Below are 16,942 nucleotides of genomic sequence, written 5' to 3'. Positions count from 1 at the left end.
TGATTTGCTTAATATTTATTCAGTAGTATATTCAAAACATTTTTGAATACAGAGTTTGAGTTTAAGCTTTAATCAGTTGTGATTTGACAGATCGGTTCATCATTTTGTCTTTAGTGTGAAGAAAACTTGTACTTTTAAAATTTGGGAATTGGTAATATGTACAAAGGGATGTGGCTTCATTAAGATGTTTCAGTAGCTTTGTTGTAAAGGTTTTGATTTTACTTGGCTTACATTCTGTGAACTTTAAGTCCACATTGACATTTGATACAAATTCTATTTATCCTTTGCATGCAGCAAGAAGTTATGGGAGAAGACGAGGTAAAGATTTGGTTTTTAGTGCTGTCTAGATTGTATGCTTTAAATGAATCACTACACTTGGATAACTATTATTTTGACAATTAATTGAATCATGGATTGGGTGTTGATTTCTTAATAGATTTTAGTTAAATAGAAAATAACTACAGTTGAAGATCTCTACTCCTTGTTTTTTTTTCTCTTGAATGTAATAAATATGTATAATTTTGCTTGGTGATGAAGCTCTTCTCCCTAATCCAATGTTCAGATCTCCCAGTTTTATCACTAATTTCATACTGATTTTTCTCCTGTGATCCCTCACTACTATAGTTGTCGTTAGTACTTTCTGATAAGTCAAAACCGGGGAATCAATCTCTTCATCTGGCAGACTCAGGTCCGAAATTTTTCTGTGCCACAATGTCACCTTATAATATCATTATTAAACTAATCAGTGGTCAGTTCTTTAGAATCCAGGTCCTTTTTTATCTTACCTCCAAAGCACAGCCAGTGCTTTCTACGGTGTGTGATGGTGACGTTCTTGGAGATCATCAGCAGCTTGTATCTCTGTATGACTGCTGTCTATACACGCACAAGAATAGTCATTCTCTTTAATTTCCTTTAAAGATATGCCTAGAGTGCAATAATAGAAGAAGCTCATTTCATCTGCATTATGAATTTAAGTGAGGTTTTCATTTTGCAATTACTATACATGCATTTCTGTGGTCTGTCTACAGATCTCTCTTACTCCCTTTGGGTATCAAGCACAACTTCCTTGGTTTTTAAAAAGCAGTGCATGGAAATGCTTGAATAGGGGTCCATAATCAGTTTTATTCAGGAATCATGAATGCATCTGGATTGAAGATCTTCTACTGTAATTGCATGATTATAAAGCTGTATAATGCTACAAGGAATCGTTAATAATTTTGATGTAAAAATGCTTATCTGGGATTTTGCATGTTAATGAAGGTTGTATGAATGTAGCATTAAAGTAGTTCTCTGATTATTCATTTGTATACTTTAACCTGAACTTGTCCAGTAATTTCTCTGAAACAGAACTTAAAGTTCCTATTTTTATTCCATGAATTATGAGACAGCTTAGGCCATCGTCAGCAGGGTTTCTTTACAGACCAAACAGCATGAGTTAGAGTAGGACTGTGCTCCTTCTCATCTCTAACCCTTTTTCACAATATTGAATGAACTAAAGAAATCGATGACTTGCCTGAAGATAAGACTTTAAAACATAGTTTGAACACCCTAATATATTGTTAGATATTGGTTTCAAGGGTGTTGGTTAATGAGGGAAAAATAATACAGTTATGATTCTTATTGAACGGCAGTACAGATACAAAAAGATGTAAGGTTTAATACTCACATCAAAGTTGCTGGTGAACGCAGCAGGCCAGGCAGCATCTCTAGGAAGAGGTACAGTCGACGTTTCGGGCCGAGACCCTTCGTCAGGACTAACTGAAGGAAGAGCTAGTAAGAGATTTGGAAGTGGGAGGGGGAGGGGGAGATCCAAAATGATAGGAGAAGACAGGAGGGGGAGGGATGGAGCCAAGAGCTGGACAGGTGATTGGCAAAAGGGATATGAGAGGATCATGAGACAGGAGGTCCGGGGAGAAGGAGAAGGGGGGGGGGGGGGGAAACCCAGAGGATGGGCAAGGGGTATAGTCAGAGGGAGAAAAAGGAGAAGAGAGAGAGAGAGAGAGAGAGAGAGAGAATGAATATGAATGAATGTGTGTATATAAATAAATAACGGATGGGGTACGAGAGGGAGGTGGAGCATTAGCGGAAGTTAGAAAAGTCAGTGTTCATGCCATCAGGTTGGAGGCTACCCGGACGGAATATAAGGTGTTGTTCCTCCAACCTGAGTGTGGCTTCATCTTGACAGTAGGCTTTATTATACTCAAGATTCTTTATTTCAGAGGCATCTTTGATCTGTTTCCCAAGGTTCAAAATTAGCATTTTTAAAAAGTCTTAGGCTAGAATTCTTCCATTTCACCCTACTCCTCTGTCTGAAGATGTTCATTCTTACTAGAGGTATGCTGTTATGTTCAGTCAACTGAGAAATGTCTTGCTGAAGTGACATCTTATGTGTGTAAACATTTGAGTGCAGGCAGCCTAAGGGGATGCTTCAACTAACCTAACTGTGTCCTTGCAAATTCTCATTTTTTTGCTAGAAAACTTATTGGTTTTACTTTTGCCTTCCTAGCTCAGGTAATATAGACAAGTTTTTGTCTATGCTTACGTACATCAGCTGAAGAAACCAAACCTGAGGTGATCTGTGTCATACGCATAGCTTTTGGTTGATTAAGCAAAGAGGTGTTTGAAGATCAAAATCTTAAGACTTGGCATAGAATAATGAACCCTGGTCTTGTATACTTCTGACACTTAGTCTGTCTCCAGTAAGATACTGAAGAGTAAAGACTTATCGGTATCGGAATCAAGTTTAAAGTCACTGACATTAGTTGTGAAATTTTTTTGTTTGGCAGCAGTACAGCACAGTGCATTTTTTTTTAAACTAGTATAAGTTACAAAAAGAAATGCAACAAAATAATGCAAAAAGTGAGTAAAATAATGAGGTAATGTTCGTGGGTTCACAGACCACTCAGAAATCTGATGGCGGAGGGGGAAAAGCTGTTCCTAAAGTGGGTGTCTTCAGACTCCTGTACACCTTCCTGATGGTAGTAATGAGAAGGCGGCATGTCTGGATGGTGAAGGTCCTTAATGATAGACGCTGCCTTCTTGAATGCGTGTGATGAAACTTGCTTAGTTTGTAAAATTCTCCAACTTTACTAAAGGGATATTAAACCAGTCTCAGAGACATGTTCCCTGCAATGATTCCCTAGTTTTTGTTATGTTGAGCAAATCAAGCTTTTTCTATGAGCGATGTAAGACACCAGGAACAAATGCATTAATCCAAGCTCTGTCACAGGAATGTTACCAGGCAAACTGAGGGAAAGATTCGTGAAGTGCATAAATCATAAGTTGCAATAACCACACTGACTGTTCACAACTCTATACCCATGACCACTTAAAAATGGAGAAAGAACATTGAGGATAATATGAAGGATCTTGTATCTGAAGTATGTGGAAAACTTGTATAACTGACAGAAATAGCACACCATTCAGAAACAACCTACCTTACTTCCACAGTCAGGTGTCTCTAGCCCCATCCATGGAAGTATCTCCTATTCTCAGTGTAGCCTTAATAACAACTCAGGCCACAAAACCAGAATGGAAGCAAATGGTCTTTGATCCTAAGGGACTACCAAAGAAGAAGCAAAGGATTAAAACAAGCAGTACTTATATTCAAAAAGGAGCAAATGTTTCTCATCACATACTATGCATTATTTTAAATTCAGCAAGAATGAAGATGTGCTTCAGATGAGGAAGGATTTGGTGGCTGGGTAGATTTCTTTCATAATACAATGGGTGCAAGAGATTGGTTTCATTTACGTACATTTTTTAAAATCATTTTGTTGCCCCACTTTAATGCATGTTGTGAATTTAAGACCAGAAATAAACCATTTGGTCCATTGAGTCTGCTCCACCATTTCATCATGGTTGATCCAATTTTCCTCTCAGCCCCAGTCTCCTGACCCCCCCCCCCCCCACCGACCTGTCAGCCTCTGGCTTAAATATACATAAAGACTTAGCTTCCACAGCCACCTGTGGTAATGAATTCCACAGATCACCACTTTGTCTGGCTGAAGAAATTCCTCCTCATCTCTGTTCTAAAAGGACGCACGTCTATTCTGAAGCTGTGTCCTCTGGTCTTAAACTCTTCCACCACAGGAAACATCCTCTCCACATCCACTCTATCAAGGCCTTTTACCATCTGATAGGTTTCAATTAGATCACCCCTCATTCTCCTGAATTCTAATGAATACAGGCCCAGAGCCATCGAGCTCCCTTTATATGACAAGCTGTTCAATCCTGGAATCATCCTGTTGAACCTCTTTTGAACCCTCTCCAATTTCAGCACATCCTTTCCAAGATAAGGGGTCCCAAAACTACTCACAATATTGCTAGTGAGGCCTCACCAGTGCTTTATAAAGTCTCAATGTTACATCCTTGCTCTTATATTCTTGTCCTCTTGAAATGAATGCTAACATTGTATTTGCCTTCCCCACCACAGACTCAAACTGCCAAGTAACCTTTTAGGAATCCTGAGCAAGGACTCCCAAGTTCTTTTCCACCTCGGATTTTTGTATTTTCTCTCCATTTAGAAAATAGTGAACTCTTGTTTCTTCCACCAAAGTACATGAGCATTCACTTCCTGACGCTGTATTCTAACTGCCACTTTTTTGCACGTTCTCCTAATCTAAGTCCTTCTTTAGCCACTCTATACTTCCTCAAAGCTGCCTTTCCGTCCACCTATTTTCGTATCATCTGCAAAGTTTGCAACAAAGTCATCAATTTCGCCATCCAAATTATTCACATGTAACTTAAAAAAAATCAGTCCCAACACAAACCCCTGTGGAACACCACGAGTCACTGACAGCCAACCAGAAAAGGCTCCCTTTATTCCCACTCTTTGCCTCCTGCTAATCAGCCAATCCTCTATCTATGCTAGTATCTTTCTCAGACATCCCACCCTGCAAAAACTCATTTCAGGGAGGTAGCACATCAATTTGCGGGAGACTCCCGGAACTTCCAGGGGAGGTGGGATGTCTGCAATAGAGTAGCTCCTTAGCAGCTAGCCAGCTAGTTTAAATAACTTTAGCTATGCTAATGAATGAATGACACCTGTTAAACTCACCTCAACATGTCTTTTACAGTCTTAAACCACCATGGGCAATAGAAAAGTCACTGTTGCAAATAGCACAGTGAGCAACACTGTCACTAGGTCTGGGGTGACGTACGTTTTATATTTATATTTTCTTTTTTTGGAACATCTGCCCTGGCATTCTCGTTTGTGTTCTCTCTGTCTCTCTCGCTCTCGCTCTCTCTCTCTCTCGCTCTGTCGCTCTTGCTCTCTCTCGTGGGTAGTCGCTCGCTCTCAAAAAAATTGATTTCTGTGATATTGGATATAATTTGCGGGCATCAAGGAGCCCGCAAATTTGCGGGAGACTCTGGGTACTTCTGGGAGAGGTGGGATGTCTGCTTTCCTGTAATACCATGGGTTTGTAACTTGTTAAACAGCCTCCTATGTGGCACCTTGTCAAAGGCCTTCTGAAAACCAAAGTTCCCAACATCAACCGATTCTCCTTTGTCTATCCTGCTTGTTATTTCTTCAAAATACTGACTAGGGCTTATTTTATCATGTGCCTCCAAGTCACCACAAGACCACATCCTTAACAATCGACTCCAACATCTTTCCACCACTGAGGTCAGACTAACTGGCCTATAATTTCCTTTCTTCTGCTTGTCTCCCTTCTTGAAGAGTGGAATGATGTGTGATTTTCCAGTTTTTCCTAACTGTTTCAGAATCTAGTGATTCTTGAAAGATCATTACCGATATGTCCACAATCTCTTCAGCCACCTCTTTCGGAACCCTGGGATGTATACCATCTGGTCCAGGTAACTTATCTAACTTCAGACCTTTCAGTTTCCCAGGAACCTTCCCAATCCTCCTAACTTCCCACTAATTATTGCTCTATTATATGCCATGTCTTTAGCTTTTATGTTGGCTTTGATTTCTTGTTAGCCACGGTTGTGTCATTTTGTCATTAGCCTGTATATATCCAGTGCCTTCCGAATTGCTTCCAGAAATTCCAGTCATTGCTGCTCTGCCATCATCTCCACCAGTGTTCTTTCCCAATCAGTTCTGGCCAGCTCCTCTCTCAAGCCTCTAATTTCCTTTACTTCACTGTAATAGTGATACATCTGACTTTAGCCTCTCCTCAAATTTCAGGGTGAATTCAACCATATGATCATTTGTCGTGAAGGGTTCTTTTACCTTAAGCTTTCTAATCAATTCTGGGTCGCAACATCCAATCCAGAATAGCTGATGCCTTAGTGGGCTCAGCCCACGAGCTGCTCTAAGAAGCTATCTCGTAGATATTCTAAAAATCCTCTCTCTTGGAATCCTGCACCAACCTGATTTTCCCAATCTACATGCATATTGAAATCCCCCAACACTATTGTGACATTGCCCTTTTGGCATTAACTTCATTATTTGTAGTATTCTGCCTTATGAGCAATTATATTGGAATGCATACATTCTGTTACTTTAGTACAGTTTGACTACCCCTTATCCAAAAAGTTTTGAAATCTGTAATTTTTTGAGAGCTCGCAAATGGAAACTTCTACAAGACGCTGGGAAGGTTCCCAAGCGATGCACAGGTCTCTGCACGTTACAAACAGTTCTGAGAAGTGACGTCACATATGTAATGAACAGAATTTAATGAAAAGTAGAAAAACACTGCATAAGTGAAAATGAAGATCATGATGAAATATTGAAAAACTAGATTCGTCAGTGTGGGAGTGAACAAGTGCCAATTAAGGGTATGCTGATCATGAAACAAGCGAAGATCTATCATGACAAACAGAAAATTGAAAGTATTTGTGAATATTCAGCAGGCTGGTTGCAGATATTTAAGAAAAGCATGGCACTAATTTTTTTAAGGATTTAGAAATCTTAAAGATTAAACGTCTGTTCATCACAATGCAGCAGAGAAATTCATTGAGTTTCCCACGATCGTCACTGATGAAAATCTAACACCAGAACAAGTTTATGATGCTGGTTGGTTTTATAGCTTACATAAAGTATAAACTATATATACAGGTTACAGTAACCTTTTAATCAAAACATGGCATCATTGGTGGAGACTGAAAGTCTGCCATTTTGTTGTTCAACAGCTGTTTCAGGTATTGTCCCAATGCTGCAGTGATGCTTTTGTTACCCTGCATTCCTTATTTTCATTATATTAATGGTATGTAATTTTTTTTACTGTTAAGTACATGTGTGATGAACAAGTGTAAGACAAAGACTGCTTACCACAGGTAGCACATAAATTCAGAGTCAGAAAACATGCTGATGCCATGCTACCTCACTATATATTCCGAAATCCCAAATACTTCTGGCCCCAAGCATTTTGGATGAGGGGTACTCGACCTGTATCACTTGATTTGAGAAATAATTTTTTGCTATCAATTTTTAAAAGAATCTGAATCAGATTTAATATCACTGGCATATGTCATGAAATGTGTTAATTTTACAGCAACAGTACAATGAAATATGTCAAAAGTATAGATAAAAAACTGAATTATATTAAGTATATATGTCTATTAAATAGTTAAGTTAAAATTAATATTACAAAAAAAACACAAATAAAAAAAGTAGTAAGGTAGTGTTCATGGATTCAATGTTCATTTAGAAATCAGATGGCAGAGGGGAAGAAGCTATTCCTGAGTCTTCAGGTTTTTATACCTCCCTGACAGTAACAATATGAAGAGGGCATGTCCTGGGTGGTGGGGATCCTTGAGGATGAATGGAGTCTTCCTAAGGCTCTGCTTCTTGAAGATGTCTTGGATCTATGGAGTCTAGTACTCATGGTACAGCTGACTAATTTAATAACTTTCTGCAACTTATTTCCGTCTTGTGCAGAAACCCCACCCCCACCCCGCCCATACCAGATGGTGATGCAGCTAGTCAGAATGCACTGCACGGTACATTTGTCGAAGTTTTCGTGTGTTTTAGTTGACAGACCAAATCTCCTCAAATTCCTAATGAAATATAGCCACTGTCCTGCCTTCTTCGTAGCTGCATCAAAATGTTGCATCCATGTAGGTCAGAGATATTGACACCCAGGAATATGAAATTTTTCACTCTTTCCACTTCTGATCCCTCTGTGAGGATTGGTTTGTGTTCCCTCGGCTTGCCCTTCCCGAAGTCCACAATCAACTCTTTGGTCTTGCTGACATTGAGTACAAGTTTGTTGCTGCAACATCACTCTGCTAACTGGTACATCTCACTCCTAGTTACCCTTTCGCCACCATCTGAAATTCTGCCAACAATGGTTGTATCATCAGCAAATTTATAGATAGCATTTGAGCTATGCCTGTCCACAGTCATATGTGCAGAGAGAGTAGAGCAATGGGCTAAGCACACATCCTTGTGGTTCACCAGTGTTGATCGTCACTGAGGTGGATATGTTTTTTCTAATCTGCACAGATTATTGTCTTCCAGTTAGGATATTGAGGATCCAATGACGAAGGTACAGAGGCCTAGGTTCTGTAGCTTTTCAATCAGATCTGTAGGAATGATAGTGTTAAATGCTGAGCAATAGTCAATAAACAGCATCCATACATGGGTATTTGCATTTTTCAGGTGATCCAAGGCTGCATGGAGAGCCATTGAGATCATGTCTATTGTAGATATAGGCAAATTGCAGTGTGTCCATGTCCTTCCTGAGACAGGTGTTGATTCTAGCCATGACGAACTTCTCAAAGCATTTCATCACTGTAGGTGTGAGTGCTACTGGACGATAGTTGTTGAGGCAGCTCATGCTACTCTTCGTGGGCACAGGTATAATTGTTGTTCTTTTGAAGCAGTGGGGAACTTCTGGCTGTAGCAGTGAAAGATTGAAAAGGGCTTTGAATGCCCCCGTTGGTTGGTTGGCACAGGTTTTCAGAGCCTGACCGGGTACTCCATCAGGCCCTGCTGCCTTGCGAGGGTTCACCCTCTTGAATGACAGTCTGAAGTCGACCTCCAAGACAGAGACCACAGAGTCATCAGATTCTGCAGGGATCTTCATAGCTATGGTTTTGTTCTCCCTTTCAAAGCAAACATCAAACAACTGTTCATCACAAGCTTCCAATTTTGGAAGATGGTTAAATCTGGTATTAACACAAACTGGAGCCTTTGTAAATGCAGCTCTATGTTTTATTTATAGAGAGAGATATTTATATGCAATCAGTATTATCTGGATGGGTCAGTAAATTTGTGCCTTAATTACATTGTTTCTGTAGTTTGCATGAAGCTGAATGAATCTATGTAAGGAATTATGACTTTCTTGTCTGAAACATGAAGACTGTTCCAGCACATGTCCATAGATTCTTTGGAGCACATAATATGAGAGAATGTTTTTCTAGGCAAAGTTAATTTGCATTTCTTCTGTTAATGGTTGTCAGGGAAGTTTTATTTTGTAGAGGGCTAGTAGGCTACCTCATTTAAATAGCTCGGAATATATCCTTGCATTTCCATTTTTTGATATCAGTTATTGACAGAAACAATTTGCTGGTGTTGTTTAAAGCTCTTCTTTAAAAAGGACACTAAAAACAGATGACATATTTCATGGAAACTAATGAAGGGTAGGGGTGGGGTGAGTGGACTATAACTTATAATGACTGAATGAAAAGTGTCCTTTTCTGTTTTGATCATATTATTAAAAGCTTTCTGTAATATTTGCTTAATTAAATTACTGATGAGAGTATACAATACTTTATAATTGTTTCTTCTCTGTCCTGGAATTTACTTGCAAAACCTCAAGTTCCTTTTGTCCAATTTTAAGTTGTAGACATGAATTCCTTTAAATCATGTACTTAGTAAGCACTCCCTTCTCTTCCAACATGATTAATTTCTCTGCCATTTAGTTGTTAAAGATTAGCAATTAAGAGTACGAATAGTGTCTTGGTGTTCACATGCTTCAAAATGGATTCTACCTTGGGCATTTTCTTAATTTGGAGAATAACTGCTGATTTGGGCACCAAATTGACAGTGGAGAATATAGTATGAGAACCTTTAGAGGAGACAGTCACCTTTGCTCTTCAAATGCTACATAGTATAATTAAAATTTTGTTTAAAATATACTTAGGATTTCTTTAACTCATGGTTAATGGTTGTACAGAAGTAACACATGAGGAATAAATGTGGTTGCTTTTTTAACTAGGTGAAGAATTCTGTATTTACACATTGGCACACACATTACTAATCATGTATAAAAAGAATCAAAGTTCTTGTGTATTTTCTAAAATAAAACCACAATTAGTATTAACTGTATAAGCTGAAAAAGCATGTTCAGTAATTCTTCATTCAGTCTCTACAATACCATCAATAGAGGTTTTCACAGTTTCAGTGTGAATGGTTACTTTGGCTTTATTTGTCATGTATGCTTTACCTAAATCAAATGTAACTGTAGAATTTTCATTGCAGTTTTGTAACCTTTGATTTGTATAACAGTAAAACTGATTTCAACACTTAATAAGTCGATATTTCCTTCACAAATAAAAGTGGCATTCTCTTTGTTCAGACTAAAATAAAAATTATTTAACATTTTAAGTGCTTATGGAGCATGCAACACATAATTAAATTCACACTTTTCGGTTTGGTAAGATATATTCTAATTTATATATTCTTTTGGCTTGCAATAAAAGTCCATTATTACTTGTTTCTTTTCACATTACATATGAACATTTTCTCATTGTTTGCTTTAACTTTATTCCTCTTGTCCTGGGTCATTTTTCCCCTGCAAAACAAAAGATGTTAAAGGGAATAGAAATTCATGAGAATCAATACTAGCATTAACTAAAAGTTAAAGCAGGGTAACAGGAGCAATTACCTGATCAATAATCTTTTTACATTTCCACTGACATTTATGTTTGAACATTACATTTGTGGTTCTACCATTCTTAGAGGTTTTAAACTTCTGCAGAAAACATATTTCAGTAATTTCACCTTTGCTTAAACTCATTTGGCATTATTAAACCCGTATGTACCTCATGCAGATATTATATTTATTAAGATAGGCATGGGGATATGTGACTCAGTTTCAGTTTCTGATTTGTCAGTTGCTCAAACTTCTGACTCTATTCCTGATTACTTGAATGTAATCTTTAATACAAACTATATAATGCATTTTATATTCTGACTTTTGTGAAGTGACCTTGTTTATACTTGCATTTACTAATATTACAAGTTCAGCAAGCAGTCCAACTTGCATCCTCTGACTGTACTGCACATGGCAAGTTTTGCCTGGCAGAAAAGTTTATCCCATATAACTGAAAAATTCAAATTCCTAGTTATTATCTGAAAGAGAAGAATGAACTAGATCAGCATCAATTTTAAAATAATCAGTAAAACATGTAATAAATCTATTTTAAAATTCTAAAGTATTTTTATGTATTAATTTTTAAAATGTAAGGTGCTCCTACGATGCTGTGGATCAGGAATTCCAAGGTTTAGGCTAGGAAGAATAATGTGTTTCAGAGTTATGCTGGTATGGGGCTTAGGAAAACCTGAAGGTTATGTTGTTCTTTTATGTTTTGTTTTGGTCATAGAAGCTATGGGTCTAGGGGGTACTTTCCATGAGTGTTAATTTGGTGTTCTTTGTCCAGAAGGATTGTGAAGACTCAGCTGCTGTGTACATTTAAGACTGAGATTAATGTGTTTCTAGATATTAGGGGAGTCAGGGATGTGAGGAGTGTGGAGAAAAGTGCTGCTGCAGTAAAAATCAAAGCAACACAGAAATGGGAAGATATGAATCTTTGTCTTGAAATGAACAATCTTTGCAGTCATCCATAATGGCAATACAGTTATTGGCATCATAAATTCAAAGTACTGCAGGTACTGGAAATATTTCTGATAAATGAAGTGTTACAAATGCTATGTCTGTAGAGAGAAACTGCTGATGTTTTATTCACTGACTGATCAAAGAGATACCTTCCATCAATACATTTATCCATGAGTGATAATACATCAACCGTCTAGTTTAAGAAATAATTTGCTTTGTTTAATTAAGATAGATGCAATAACACATTTATAGATGTTTTTCCCCCCCTTTGGCAAACGTTTTCTTCAAAGATAGTTTCAGAAATCCTGTGAATCTTTGAAGCTCTGGGGAAATGAACACTTGAATAATATTATAAACTAGTTGAACTAATAAGCAAGTTGAAATTTTTTAATTCTACTTGTTAAACTTTAAACGGTGTTATTTTATATATAAAAATAGAGATATGAATGTTTAGCTGAAATTTCAAAATGTTACCCTTATTTTGTTAGAGCTGAACTCTTTCAAAATTGCTTTTTCTTTTCAGGCCGTTCCTCATTGTTCCCTATAGAAGATGGTTTTCTTGATGATGGACATGGTGACCAGACTGTCCCTGGTGTTTTGAATTCTGTTAATTGCTGCTCATCTCACCAGAATGGAGAAAGAATTGAACGATACTCACGAAAAGTATTTGTTGGTGGCCTTCCACCTGACATCGATGAAGGTAATGCTCATTGTGAAATTTTTGTGACGTTCCTCCTTCAATTTTATACAGACCTTCTTTGTGGAGATTGTATACATTGTCAAAATCTGCATTTACAGATGAAATTACAGCCAGTTTTCGCCGTTTTGGACCTTTGGTTGTCGACTGGCCACATAAGGCTGAAAGCAAATCCTATTTTCCACCAAAAGGTACGGTAGTTATCTAATCATGAGTGAATTTATAGACTCTGGATGAGCTCCACGAAGTTATTATGAGGTCAAGGCAATATGTTTTGCTGATATAAAGCATGCTCCTTTTTAAAATTTTCTTTCTGTGAAGTCCCCAGTCATTGGTAACCCATGTGCAAGGCCAAATCTCTGAGGGCAAGTACTACAAATGGAAAGTGACCAAGATAAATGGTTTCCAATTGTGTTTGGGATGAAGAGAGATAAGATAAAGCACAGAAAAAGGGCTAGGATGTTTACTTCATTGCTTATTAGTTCTGTAGAAAACATTACTGCAGTCATTTTTTGAGGTTTAAATTCAGCTTATTGCCTCATTATAGCTTTTCTGTCCAAGCTATTTAAATGATACATGAATTTATTTTTAATTAAAGTATTTATAGAGTCAAACATTGCAAATTTGCAATGATAGATACTTTATTGATCCCAAAGGAAATTACAGTGTCACAGTACACAGATATAAATATTAGAAGAGAAGTAGAAAGAATAAAAAATAAGTTGCCTCTAACAGGAGGGGTCATCACTTCCCCAGCTATAATTTGACTCATTATAGACCCTAATGGCCAACAGTAAGAATGACCTCATATAGCGTCCTTTGGAGCAGCACAGTTGTCTTAGTCTGTTACTAAAAGTGCTCCTCTGTTCAGCGAAGGTCGCATGCAGAGGGTGAGAAACGTTGTCCAGATTTGCCAGGATTTTCCATTGGGTCCTTTGTTCTACGACAGTCTCCAGAACATCCAGTTTGACTCCTATAACAGAGCCAGCCTTTGTAATCAGTTTATTGAGCCTGCTGGCATCACCCGTGTTGATGCCTTTGCCCCAGCACACCACTGCATAGAAGATTGTACTGGTGACAACAGACTGGTAGAACATGTGAAGGAGAGGCCTCGTGCTCCAAAGGATCTTAGTCCCCTCAGAAAGTAGAGGCAACTCTGGTCCTTCTTGTACACAGCCTCTTTGATGCTCCATTCAAGTCTCTCATGCAGGTGCACCCCCAGGTACTTTTAGGCCCTCACCACATCCACGGCCTCACCATCAATAGTAACAGAGAGCAATGCATGCTTAGTCTTCCTTAAGTCCATCACCATCTCCTTTGTCTTACTAAGGTGGTTGAGCTGCAGATGATTTGGCTTGCACCATTTGACAACGTCCTCTACCAGAGCCCTGTATTCATCCTCCCTTTATACACCCAACTATTGCTGAGTCATCAGAGAATTAGATAATGAGAGTTGGAAGGATTTTTGTTGAATGCTATAGCAAAATTTATATGATTGTAGCTTTCAGTCTACAATTACTGAATCTGCAATTCCACATTTAGTCTGGAGTGAACTTTCAATTTGCACATTCCCTTGAGCCTGAATTTGCTTTATCTCAGTCTGGTTTAGTCACTGAAAGTGGAAGGTCTACCTGGTCTCTTCACTTCTTATCCCAGTCTCCTTTCCCATTTGTATCTCACCAAAAAAAATACTATCCTTAGTTTGTCTGGCCATCAGTTATAGGAAATTTACTGATACAATTACCATATGTGGGGTGAAGGAAGTCGAGGGTGCATAGGAGACCATGAAAGAAGGTATGCAGGGTTCTGATGGTTGTGGGATTGAAGGAAGTAACAAAAATCTGATGCTCTCAGGGATTTGAAGACTTTGAATTTTCAATTACATATTAGAGGTAATAAAAGCATTTTCATCATCCAGTCTTCAATGGTTAATCCAACTATAGTTTCCAAGCTTAAAAATGGAACAGGGTTATTTTTCTTAAAGCCATAATGCTTAACCTTTTTATCATAAAGAGATTACATTGCAGTCATTACAACTGCTAAACTATTTTAAATGGTTGCCCATATAAGCTCATTGTGAAAGGAGTGAGTCTAGAATGCAGAATCTGAAACATAACCACAGAATGTGTTTTGTCCTTTAGATGTACCTTAACTTTACAGCATAGTTCCATTTAGTTTTGTGCTACCTCAGTGCTGTCTGGTACAAAAGAGAATAAAATCTCTTCACAGTATTAATTCCTTCTACTGTTTAATGGTGCCTACCACTGGGTCCCATATGGAAATCACACATGATGTTTTGGGAAACTTCTTTAAAATAGCACACAATTCTGAAGTAACGTTTGTATAATATGGAAGCAAAATTAATGTATTTATGCTCAATGCAGGTACATATTTTTGCCAATGTCCCCAACAATTACTGTCTTTTGAAATGCAATCAAAGACGTGCAGTGAATTTGCTTGCTAATCTACAGTGTATTTTACTGTTGCAGGTTATGCATTTCTCCTATTTCAGGAGGAGAGTTCTGTCCAGGCTTTAATTGATGCATGCATTGAAGAGGATAGCAAACTCTATCTTTGTGTCTCAAGTCCTACCATCAAGGACAAACCGGTAAATTTATAAATATGTTTGTAGACAATAGCAGTACATCTGAAAATAGTACTGTAAATTAAGCATTTGGCAAATGGGTTTCTGTATAATTTTGTCCTTGTGCAGGATGGCCTAATTATATTTTTGCAAATTTGGTGACAATAAGTTTGCTTCTAGTTAAATGTAATGTACCCTGATTAAACTTGAAATAAACAAAAAACAAATTGCTTAATGCCTCATTGTTGTAAGTGTTGCCTTGTCTGTCAAACTAATTATCTTCAACATAATTTACCTTCTCCAACATAATTTTTTACCACATTTTTCTATTTAGAATTATTGACTAGCAAGGCTTTTTAATTGCTCAGACTTGCCAATGAAAATTACTCATTTTTTTTTCAAAGACTAGTTTTGTTCATTTTTATAGAAAAGTAATTGTGGCTGTTCCAATTCTAATATTGGTGTTTAAGAATAAGAATGTTTTTAGAGTTATTCTTTTGTACTATATACATCAAAAGCTGTTATTAATAGTAACAAGATTTTTACTATTTAACAATAATACCCCTAACAAGAGCTTATTTTAGTGCATTTATCCCAAATGGTTGATTTGTATGAATGAACTGTTTGGCTGGGAATGCACATTTCCCTGAAGCAATCCTGCCATTTGGAAGTCACAGGTGAATGTGACCAATCCTATGAGCTTCAAAACAAAAAATATCATAACCAAAACTGTAACTGAATGCATTTTTTAAATTTTTTTATACATTTCCACAGTGAAACTACAAGGAACCCAGCAACAAAATCGAAATTTATACAGTGCAAAACAAGCAAATCCAATGTATAGTTCATAACAGTAAGAAAAAAAAAGCACCCAAAAGAGAATTATGTAAAATTAATATCTACCCCAACCTCCCACTGGGGAAAAAAAAGAAAAACCCAGGCCAGCCACTTTACATATATAAAAAAAATCCAATCAGAACATTCAACCCCAGAGAACTGTAAATATATATATAAAAAAACAATGCTAACTACCAAAAGTATAGTATAATTCATAACAAAAAACCGTATAACTTTCAAGAAAAAAAAGCTGAAAGTAAGGGATTGTAGCATGCTTAAAAAAAAAAGGATAAAGGTACCCTAAAGAAGCGCTGTGAAAATATTCAAGAAAATGTCCCCACACTTTATGAGACTTTATGTCCAAGTTAAGAAGTGAATAAGTAATCTTTGAGGTCTAAACAGGCCATAATATCATTAAGCCATTGAGCATGAGTGGGTGGGGCAGCATCTTTCCACCTAAGAAGAACCAAACATCTAGCCAAAAGAGAGGCAAAAGATAATGTTCGGCATTTAGTCGTACTCAAGTGCATATTTACTTCACCCAAGGTGTCAAAAAGAGCAACCAGAGGGCTAGGTTCTAAATGACAGTTAAGAATATAGATATGGTTAAAAAAACTTCTCTCCAGAATTTTCCTAGACTAGGACAGGCCCAGTACATATGAATAAGGGAAGCCTCAGCCCCTTTACACTTATCACAGACAGGACTAATGTCAGGATAAAACCGCGATAATTTAGTTTTAGACATATGAGCCCTGTGTACAACCTTAAACTGCAAAAGGCAATGGCGAGCACATAGAGGGGTTGAGTTAACTGACTTAAGACTTAAGTCCCAAACCGCATCAGATAAAGACATATTTAGATCTTGTTCCCAGGCAGTTCTAATTTTATCGAAAGGAGCACACCTCAAAATCACTATCTTATCCTGAATAGTCATAGTCATACTTTATTGATCCCGGGGGAAATTGGTTTTCATTACAGTTGCACCATAAATAATAGTAATATTACTATTAGTAAATAGTGAATAGTAATAGTCATGGAAATAATAAATAGTAATAGAATAGTAATAAAAAA

The 16,942-nt window shown here is 37.4% G+C and overlaps 1 protein-coding gene across 2 annotated transcripts in view; it reads left to right on the top strand.

Moving 5' to 3' along the window:
* The window catches only part of LOC140195151 (cytoplasmic polyadenylation element-binding protein 2-like), a 120,437-nt gene that overhangs the window by 93,724 nt on the left and 9,771 nt on the right, over nucleotides 1–16,942 (top strand). The window contains exons 5-8 of one of the 2 annotated variants that reach the window (XM_072253010.1): nucleotides 295–318; nucleotides 12,277–12,453; nucleotides 12,552–12,641; nucleotides 14,940–15,058. In XM_072253010.1, coding sequence (XP_072109111.1) covers nucleotides 295–318; nucleotides 12,277–12,453; nucleotides 12,552–12,641; nucleotides 14,940–15,058 — 410 coding nt within the window. The remainder of the gene's footprint in view (nucleotides 1–294; nucleotides 319–12,276; nucleotides 12,454–12,551; nucleotides 12,642–14,939; nucleotides 15,059–16,942) is intronic. The other variant, XM_072253011.1, reaches the window with a different exon arrangement.

The sequence above is a fragment of the Mobula birostris genome, chromosome 3, assembly GCF_030028105.1.
Source record: "Mobula birostris isolate sMobBir1 chromosome 3, sMobBir1.hap1, whole genome shotgun sequence".
NCBI classification, from domain to species: Eukaryota; Metazoa; Chordata; class Chondrichthyes; order Myliobatiformes; family Myliobatidae; genus Mobula; species Mobula birostris.
Note: the sequence above shows the minus strand (reverse complement) of the source record. Positions and strands in the feature narration are given on the sequence as shown.